Source organism: Electrophorus electricus, chromosome 8 (assembly GCF_013358815.1).
Source record: "Electrophorus electricus isolate fEleEle1 chromosome 8, fEleEle1.pri, whole genome shotgun sequence".
In the NCBI taxonomy this organism is placed as follows: domain Eukaryota; kingdom Metazoa; phylum Chordata; class Actinopteri; order Gymnotiformes; family Gymnotidae; genus Electrophorus; species Electrophorus electricus.
The window spans coordinates 12,493,477-12,503,520 of NC_049542.1; the positions used below are offsets into that span (position 1 = coordinate 12,493,477).

Consider the following 10,044-nt stretch of genomic DNA (forward strand, 5'->3'; position numbering starts at 1 on the left):
GAAAGCTATTACATGATTTAAAACAGGAGACATACAAGAACATTCTTAAGACAAAATAAAAGAGACTGCAAGATTATAGAACACACAAGTCCAATTCAGACATCAGGTATTGTTCAGTCAACATGGAAGACACAAAGCCCAACATCTGACATTAGTACAATACAGTACTTATTAGAACATCTGTATCAGATCAAATCACAAACAAGACTTCATGGGAACTCAATTATAAGGCAGAAATTAGTCATTCATATAATGTAATGCTTTCTCATAATATAGCAGCCAAGTCAGACACTCATGTTAGAATTCAATTATGTATTATATCTTGCACAATTTTATGTAGAGGTTGTGATCTGCTGACAAAATCTGCTATGCAAACTCAGACACCATCATCAGCCATATGATGGAGAGCTTCGCATGAGTAGGCAACCAATTTCAAACCTTTCAAACCAAACATTTTACCAATAAATGTTTTCAAAAGCACCAACATCCAGTCAAACTGAATAATAAAAACCCAATCTGCAGGCCAAACACAGCAATATTCACCTTTTTTGTTCATAGCTTACAATACAGCGGGATGAATACACAAAGGAGTCTGGCCCACGAGTGTTGTTGCAATGATGTTGCAGCACTTTGTCCAGTACCTCATTACCTCGTGTTAATGCTATAGAGTCCAGCGGAAAGTCGTATAGTTTGACTGATTCAGTTCATTGAGTAGTGAACTTATAAGCACCAGAGGAAGTTTCCTTCACAGCAGCTAGTTTGTGGAATGAACCTGAATTTGGAGTTTCAACCCAGTAAAAGTGAGATGGGTTAATGTGCGGCAAGTGTAACTGTATGCAACAATGGAAAAGCCCTGGTTTTAGAATAGAACAGTATGCAGCTCAGCATTTCCCCATATCAATTATCCAAGGTACCTGGTAGGGAAAACCTTGAAGCTCAAGTGTATGGGCTCATTTAGAATATGCAGTAAAATTGTGCATCAGCAAGATCTCAAAATGACAATGGTTCAGTAACCCATGGAAAGTTATAACTGTAAATTTCAACCATAAAAGTATTTAAGAACGACTAGTGGATATTTATGTCCAAGGACTAAGTGACATGCTCCCTGATTTATCTACTGTTGAGTTCATTGATTTGTGCATGAAATGCATATAAAAAAAAAAGGCAACCAACCAATTAACAACCATCCCAAAATCAAAATGAAAATGTACATGTTAAAAATATATATATATTGGAAACATAAATTAAACTACAGTTGTAACTATGACTCCTTCATCCATCTATCCTCTTCTTTTTGTCAGACAGAGAGAAGAAAGATGATAGAGGAGAGGAGGACAAGCACCAGCTTTAGCAGAGTGTTTCTATATTAGTGTCTATAGGGGGGTGAGATCAAACACTTTATGCCTCTCTTCCTTTTTCTTTCTACCTCCTGCTCTGCCCATGTTTGTTTTCTTTTTCATCCTTTTTCTAAGAATGTTCATTTTTTCTTACGCTCCTGTGAACATCTTGGGCAGTACCTGCAAGACACATACAAAAAAACTGTAAAGAAAGGGGGAAAAGCAGCATAATCTTCAAAACATTTTGATAATAATAAGGGCATGGTTCTTTCAGCACAAGTTCCCAAGTTCAGGTTTGCAATTTCAAGGACACAATACATTAGCACTCACCATTTCCCCCTGGGCTTGGTGGTCAGTCCCACACAAGCAAAGTGGAACCACTCAATGGAACACTATGGAGACACAGACATACAGTCACATAAAGCATAATCATAAGCATGTCACTATACAAAAGTCCATATACATGATGGTTTTGAAAGAAATTTTAGAAAGAAAAAAAATCCAACTACAAATAAAACAGGAGGAATTACAGCAACCTTAGCAGTAAATGTAGAGATCCTTAATTCATAGGGGTACAAACTACATTTACTTCAAAAGAAAACTGTTTAACAAGATCCTTGATCCACATTTGATAAACGCATTAGTTGGTAAAAATGGAACTGGCAAAATTCAAATGAAGTTTGAATGCTCAAAAATGTTACTGAAATTTTATGAGCTTCTAGCTACTTTGTAAAATTTGGTTTAAAAAGACAATGATCTCTTATGTTCTTCCATTAAATTCTAAGTCAACATGGCTGATGAAACTCAAATAGAATCATATTGCATAATTATATAACCAGATAGATCCAGTTAGAACTCAGTACTAAAGCTCACGAAGCACACAGATGTATAAACACAAAATGTTACATTTCCTCGAACAGGGAAATAAAAGGTGTGTGTACCTTGAAGTGTTAGAATCTCGATTCCTATGTTATCAAATTCACTTTCAAAGTAAGATAAATATCTTACATCAGTATTGTCGCAGCCAATCATCTCTCCATAGGAGACCTGGTGGCAGAGGCAATAGGTTGGTTCATTGGGATCCACAGGCATATCCAGCACATCAGAGGGGTGAACATTCCCAAAATTTACTGAAGGAGAAGAAAACTCAGCCCTGGACAAGAGGAAACAGGACAAATACATGTTAGGCATTAGGTGTGAGTTTTCTCATTAGGTTAACATGTTAACTGTTTTTTATGCTTGAGTGTAGCAAAAATAGTTCTTGATGAACCAAGCCATTTTAGGACACACACACACACACACACACACACACACACACACACACACACACACACACACACACACACACACACACACACACACACACACACACACAAATTACTATATAACCTGGGTTTGTTCCTTTTTTGTTCAACCTAGTGGAGCAAGTATGACTGGTTATATGAAGAAGCAAAGGAAAAAGGCATTAAAAACCTGCTTTATTGCAATCTGCAACTGATTTACTATGAATTAAATTGAAATGTGTCTTCCCCAAAACATCACTGCAGTGTCTAGACACTAAATACCAGGTTATATTGACAATTATTGCTACATTCTCACTGTTAAACAGAAATAAAGAATCTGCTTTAAATGGCATATTCCTATCACATACTTGCAGAAGACAATTTAAATTGAAATAATAAATCTAGTCTGGTCTTAAAACAAAGGCTTGTCATTTGCTCCCCACGTTTGTGTTAGCTTGACTTTTTTCTGGCCACCCTTAGGACTGCAGTCATCATCCGAGTTCTTGACCTTTGACCGGGTACGAGACACTTTTTTCTCCTTAGGTCCCCGAAGTTCACCTTCAAATGAAATTTGGTAATTTTTAAATAACTTTAAAAATGATTTGAAAATATAAATAAATTAATTTAATGTTAATCTTGCACAGTACCACACAGACTGCTTGGAATAACTACTATGTGCAAAATATTTAACTATCCAAACGGGCAGACCGACACAGTTAGATACATAAATTAAGATTGACACTTACTCTTGTTTCCCTTGCTAGAAGTGGAGTCATAATCTGTGCTCTCTATCTGCTTCTCTTTGAGATCTGCCTCGAAGCGTGCCAGGTCTGTGTCTAGCCTCCGGATGTGTTTATCCACCTTACAAAGAAAGCAAACACAAAAGGTCACAGTTATCAGACATAAGGTAGCTATACAGTCTAATTTTTCAGGTGGCCATAATGCTTTCATTTTGAATGAGATCTATTCCTTGGAACTTGAGTATTTAAAGTAGCAGTGAATAGTGCAAAACCCCATGTATTCTTTTTCAGTAAACAGATCAAGTAACATGAAAACCATATAATTAAGAATCGAGAAAGTTATTTTTTTTTAACCAACTCATCTAACAAAAAAAAATTATAATCATGCTTTTTAACAACTTGAACAATAAAAAAAACTAGAGCAGGCTGGCAAAATTCATTACTACTAGATTTACAATATTTTATTTCATATGAACTCTAGTACATATGAAAAAAAATCTTAAACTAACATTAATATTGTGAGATCATACAACAAAACACTTTAAAGCTTTGATCTTGATGACTCATGATGAAGTTAAAGATGGGGATATAAAATGTGTGATTCTCTAAATGCTCACAGGACTATTCCTGAAACATAGCATTCAAAGTTCTGTGATTTGTCAGTAATTTTTTATTTCAGTGTTATATGCTGAGCAACTGAGAACTTATAAAATATCACTTCCTTTGCATAATCAGAGGCTGAAACTGATACAAGTACCAGCTGATATAATTCAGAATGAAGCTCACTCTACCAATTAGCTTAATGGCAAAATTTTAAATGACTCCCTCTTTTCTTGACAAAAGGTTGGACGAATGAAAGCTTATAAACTTATTTCATCTTCAAATGGTTATGTTGTAACTATTGAAACATAATGGGGGGGGGGGTAGTGAAATAATACTAACAGTAATAATAAAAATATATATTGCTTGGCACATACCCAAAGGTCATTTTATAATTTCAAGGGGAGGAAACAAAAAGCTTCGAACAAGTAGAAAAAGGGAGGAATGAAAGTGTCTTGAGAAAAGATTAACTTTGTAGGTAGAAAGAGTGGGAGAACAGCAAAAATGTGGATAAGGACGTGCAAAGGGTTGGTGCAGCAACACCAAAAGGCCCATCACCTAGTATCCATTTTGGAGAGTGGACACAAGGAAGCAGTACTGCAGAATGTGGGCATAGGGAAGTAGTAGTTCAGAAACACAGGTGGATACACCCATCTTTGAAATGAAGGTTAAGAGGATTTTATTGTGCACAAAGTCTTAAAATGGCAGTTTACATGAATAAGCTTTCAAAGTAGTTATTTTGAATGTTAGTATATTACACTATATTTGTAGGTTTCAAATTTTTCAAACTGACATTTACAGCTTAGAGGTATCATTTCGGTGGTCACTCCCACATATTCCCCTCTAAATATTCTATAATTACATGATGCATAAAGCCTAGACCATACATTTATCACTTCTTCAAACGCAGACTGAAGACCCATCTATTTGCAGAATATTTAAAGGACAACGGACTCTGCACCCATATTGACTGACTATATAAGTACTTATTGTAGGGTATTGTTTATGTTGTTTAACAAATTCTAGCACTTATTGTTTATTGCACTTATCATTGTTTAAGATAGACCTTATGTATTTTGTACTTTTAGGTATCAGCATTGATCCCTGCATTCTACAGTATTCTAGTTCATTGGTATGTAGGACTCTAACCTACTGGTCTGTACTAGGATATATTCTATGAGTAAATGACAAAGCACTTTTATAAGTCACTCTGGCTAAATGCTGCAAATGTTCTAGATTGGACTACTATAATGCCTTACATTGGTTGTACCACTAAGTGCTTTAACAAGCTTCAGTTATTTCAAAATGCAACAGCCGAGGTTCTTACAAGAACTAGAACTTGTCATATTATGCCTATTTTAGTAACACTGTACTGGCTCCCAGGAACATTTATACTGATTCTAAAATACTTTAGACACATGTAGATGCCCTCATCAAACCAAGACTAGGACTCCTAATATATGCTTTCATCGCTAAACTATTGTTATTACTTTTGTTCTTTTTTGTTTATACTGTTACTGTTTTGGTCGACCAGAGGAGGATGGGCCCTCCTTTTGAGTCTTGGTTCCTGTCAAGGTTTCTTCCTCGTGCGCTTAAGAATTTTTCCGTGCCACGGCTGCCTTTTGTCTTGCACACTGGGGTTTTGGATTCAGATATCTTTAAATTTGCTTTGTGTGAATGGCTGTTGTATAAAGCACTATAGAAATAAATTTGACTTTGACCTTGACTTTGAAAAAAGTTGAATTCTGAATGAGTTCTCAGCATTCCATTATTATAATGTTTTTAATTAATTTATTTATGAATTATAATACCAATCCTTTTCTTTAAACATATATGTCAACAATCACTTATTTAAACTTTATTCTAGGCTATTTCTGCATTGCTTGGGCATTCAAATATCAAACAACCTAAATGGATTGGTTAAATGTACTATAGAAAATAACAAAACATTCTAATGTGTTGAGAAATCTTTCAATGTTAAAAAACAAATTAACCAAAAGAAAATAATTCTGCAGACTGCCAAGAATGAAATAAAGTGCTGGACTAACCATCTCATAGGTTTGCATGGCCAGCTGGACCTTGTCATCTCCAAACTCTTTACACTTCCCATAGGACTGCTGAATCTGTCTCAAAAGAGAAAGTTTCTGCTCCGAGGAAAGAGTCCGAGCATTAGCGGTGTACTCACGAGCAAGGGAATCTATTTGCCCTTTCAAATCTAAACAAAGGAAGAGACAATACAGCAAGGTTGCAAATAAATTACTCTTGTATGTAGGAGTTAATTTCGATGTTTGTATCGTAAATAAAAAATAAATAAATAAATAAATAAAAAGTAAATGAAAATGCGTTACCCTCAGTGCGCTGGTCTAAATCTCGCATGAGCTGGAAATTCCTTTGAAGTTCAAAGGGAAGATTCTCTATGCCTAAAGACACAACAAAACCCACAGACCCATTACATAAATGTCATGAAACACAGCAAGCTTTGCTACGCCCTACACATCGAACAGTCTTGCGCATTAATTTGTAGGTGCGACACAAGATATTTGGAAGTGTGCTAGTAAGAACGTCGAGTGGGATTCACAAAAAATATCAAGGTAGCTGTTAGCTACCTAGCTGGATAGTTTATCATCAGTTGTCAAATTAGGAACTTTGTCTTGGCGCACATGCACTTAAAGCCTGCTACCCTGGTAAACTAGCGCGAGTTTGTGAGAAAGTATCGGCTATCTATCGTTAGTTCGGTACTGTAACGCTAGGTTAGCTAAGTAGCTAAACGAGTAGGTTGTAATATATGGGAAACGTTTTTAAAAGTAAAACATAGCTTGTAAAATTCACTTTAAAAAGTAAAACATTCTCATGACTAGCACTGTCTAGGTAGTTTCTGAAATATAAATATCGTTGCTAGCTTGTTAACGCTAGCCCATAAGATAGCTAACCTAGGTTAGTTAATATGATTTTATGATTCGGGAGGCTGGCCAAGGCTTTTAACAACCGTATTGTTATCTTATAAGACCATGGAAAATATGTAGAATTATTACTAATAAACCAAATTATGTGCGTACATCATAAAATACTCAGAATAAAATAACCCATAATAACTATAAAACAATGGTCTTACTGTCCAGATAATGCTCCAGATACATTCCAGCCGCCATCTTGAAAAGCACAAACAAAAGTTGTTCCGATGTTACCGGAAGTGTGCTAGGGGGCGATCACGGACGATCAAAACATTTACGAACGAACAGTCTTTGCGACCAGAGACCTGATTGGCATATCTGTCCAGTTTGGGGATGCGCATGCGCAAACCGTATGGCGACGAATTCGTGATCAATTGAAATGCAGTCATGATGGTGGAAAAACGTTAATTGGAATACACACATGACGTTACTTTTTAATAGCAACATGCAGAATAAGTGACAGAAGTAAAAGCAAAGAATCGACTATATTGTTTTCATGTCGCTTGATCTCTTTACTGAAAAGTATTACATGGGTTTTCGCATTTAAAATGACGAATTCATGTCATATAATCAAGGCAATACTATATTGCTTTCAAGCCTCACTAAAATGCTGTCAATACAATTAGCATGAGCTTGCATTTAAATTGACATGGGGAAAATGTAAACAAAAATAAAGTGAATTGCATTGATGTAACGTCAGTTTTCCCAACTTTAATAAAATTAAGTCATTTTAAATGGCCATTTTTATTTTACTTCCATATATGTGTCCTGAAACGTATTGATTGCAACCACATCGTTAATTTAGTTTTACCTATCCAGAATGTGGATGCCTATTCTTAGTAGGATTATTTGAAATGTTAATTCCAAGATATGTGATTCCAAGACAACAGTTTTGATTGGAATCCCACATAGAGACACTAGAGGGCAGTTATGTATGGGCATTGGGTCATTTTCAACTTTGTAGGTCTGTTGCTTGAGAAGTCTGAAATGTAGCATTTTTGGAACTTCAGTAATGTTCTGGAGAAATAGAGTGGTGCCATTTGCAAGTTGACCGAAGATGATTTACTGATTATATGCATTTCATTATTAACATTAGAATTTAAGAGCATGAAAGATAAAGCAATGTTCAGCCATTTTGAAAAATCCAAAATTAAAATACCACATGTTGCAGTGAATAGAGTAACCACTAATGAACCATGACTGTTTATTGCTAACAACAATAGCATAAGATATCCCTGCTTTTATTCATAGGTGAAATTTATGCTGGGGACATGTCCCCAACATGCTTTCAAATGGCTGATTTTGTCTTTACCACTTTATGAAAATGTACTCTGATGATATTTTATTTTATAACAGCTTGCTGCAGATACCTGTCCAAACAGTCTGTGATAATGACAGAATCTGAAAATGCTCATGCTTATATTTTGTCACATAATGCCATGATAATTAATGTGACAGAACTGACATTGCATGAATAAGCATTTTATAAATAAAAATAAATACAAAACAACTGTACTACAAATATAATTTCAATTATAGTGTTTATACATCTTATGTTATTCAACACTTGACAAACACTTATTATGCCTTTTGTGAACTTCCTTACAGTGCTGATTTATTTTCAGTGAAAACACAAGCCAGCGTACTTGATTTCTTAATGGGAATGTAAAGTTGAGAGGCAGACTGCCACACAGTGTTCTTGTCCTTAACACATTTCAAATACAAGCTATACTCATGCCTTTTGGTGATTGGAATAACAATTATCACAGTTCAATAAAGTAATTTGGCCTTAAATTATCGAAATATCTAGAATCCGTTCCAGGTTTTGGAATCAGAACAATAAGTCCTTGTTTTTTGTAGGTGGAAGAAAGAAGTGTTCAGTTATGAGGTCTCAAAAATGTCTATAGAAATTTGCTGTAAGACCATCAACTTCTGGTAATTTGTCTGAGATAAGAATGGTTAATCCAAGATAAGAATCGCTAAGTGATTTCATGAGCATACATCTCTGCAAAACCTGGATTAATCTGACAGTGTAGTTTATATATTCAAATAGTTGACATTAACAGTAAATAATGATTGGGAATATAGTATTTCATAAAATACAGATACATCTTCAGATATTAATTTAGAATTTGACCATTCCTGTACATTAATTAGTGATCTGAGCATTCCATTTGTTTGTTATCCCAGCTCACAAATGTTTCTCTCATACCATCACCCTCATAAATAGCTGACTAGTTCCATGTGCCATGCCATAGCTTATCTTTTTTTTTTCTGAAAGCCATAAGAAGCTGCTTCACAAATAAAATAATGCATTAATGCTCTATCACAATTTCACTTCCATACTACTGATCTTAGCTTAACCACAAATACTGGCATTTTTTTGTATATTGTAATCTTGTATGTAATATGTATATTGCATGTATATTGGGATTTGTATATTTATTGCCTGTGTTGCTTGAGAGTTACTATCAGCTGCAACAAAATTCCTTGTGTGACTAAGATGAGCTTCACTCCCCCTCCATCTGCTTGGAACAAGTTCTAATAAAATCACCTTTGGCCTTATTAGTATATAATTGATTCAGTTTTGGCTATAAATCAAAAGGTCTTCTGCAAGCACAGCTTTGCTAGAGCACTGGTTAATCCTGTTGATTATTTCAAATTCTGCTATAAAGTATCTGTTTGCTAAATGATAGAGAAAATCGACCTACTTGTATTTAAATCATTACCACTTACTGGTGAAAGAAACTTGATCCTCCTGTTCATAAATTTTAGAAATCATTGACTTAATTTTCATACAAAATGAGTCATATTTTATAAGACCTGCATTAAATTTTCAATATTCCAATCATTTTGCTAATAGATTTCAGCTCCATGCTGAAATGATTTGTTAAATTATTTAACAATGATTTGTTAAAAGAGCTGGGGAATTATTATGGTTAGACACCAGATGTATTATAAATCCAGAAACCAGCCAATAATCAGTCAGCCTACTGGAAACATTAGGTTTAGACCAAGCATGTGGCACAAAACTGGCATTTCTCACACTCCACAGATCAACTAAGTTAAGACATAAAACAACATAGACTGTATATATGAATGGATGGTATGTCTGTGTTGGCATGGTATGTCT

The 10,044-nt window shown here is 35.0% G+C and overlaps 1 protein-coding gene across 1 annotated transcript; it reads right to left on the reverse strand.

The window, feature by feature from the left end:
- On the reverse strand, positions 1 to 7,119 carry ing4 (inhibitor of growth family, member 4). Its single transcript, XM_027002345.2, has 8 exons — positions 7,073 to 7,119; positions 6,309 to 6,380; positions 6,009 to 6,175; positions 3,367 to 3,481; positions 3,064 to 3,178; positions 2,346 to 2,490; positions 1,668 to 1,729; positions 1 to 1,517 (listed from the first exon to the last, which is right to left on the reverse strand). The coding sequence occupies exons 1-8, from the start codon at positions 7,107 to 7,109 to the stop codon at positions 1,478 to 1,480; spliced, it is 753 nt and encodes a 250-aa protein (XP_026858146.1). The 5' UTR covers positions 7,110 to 7,119; the 3' UTR covers positions 1 to 1,477.
- Positions 7,120 to 10,044: the final 2,925 nt, after the last annotated feature.

Bases quoted from the DNA above. Each gene is read 5' to 3' on its own strand.
- ing4 (XM_027002345.2), bottom strand. From the start codon at position 7,109: ATGGCGGCTGGAATGTATCTGGAGCATTATCTGGACA. The intron at 3,482-6,008 runs GTTAGTCCAGCA...TTTCTTTGTAAG, and splicing joins CCATGCAAACCTATGAGATG to GTGGATAAACACATCCGGAG. The intron at 1,518-1,667 runs GTGAGTGCTAAT...TGTGTCTTGCAG, and splicing joins ACCAAGCCCAGGGGGAAATG to GTACTGCCCAAGATGTTCAC.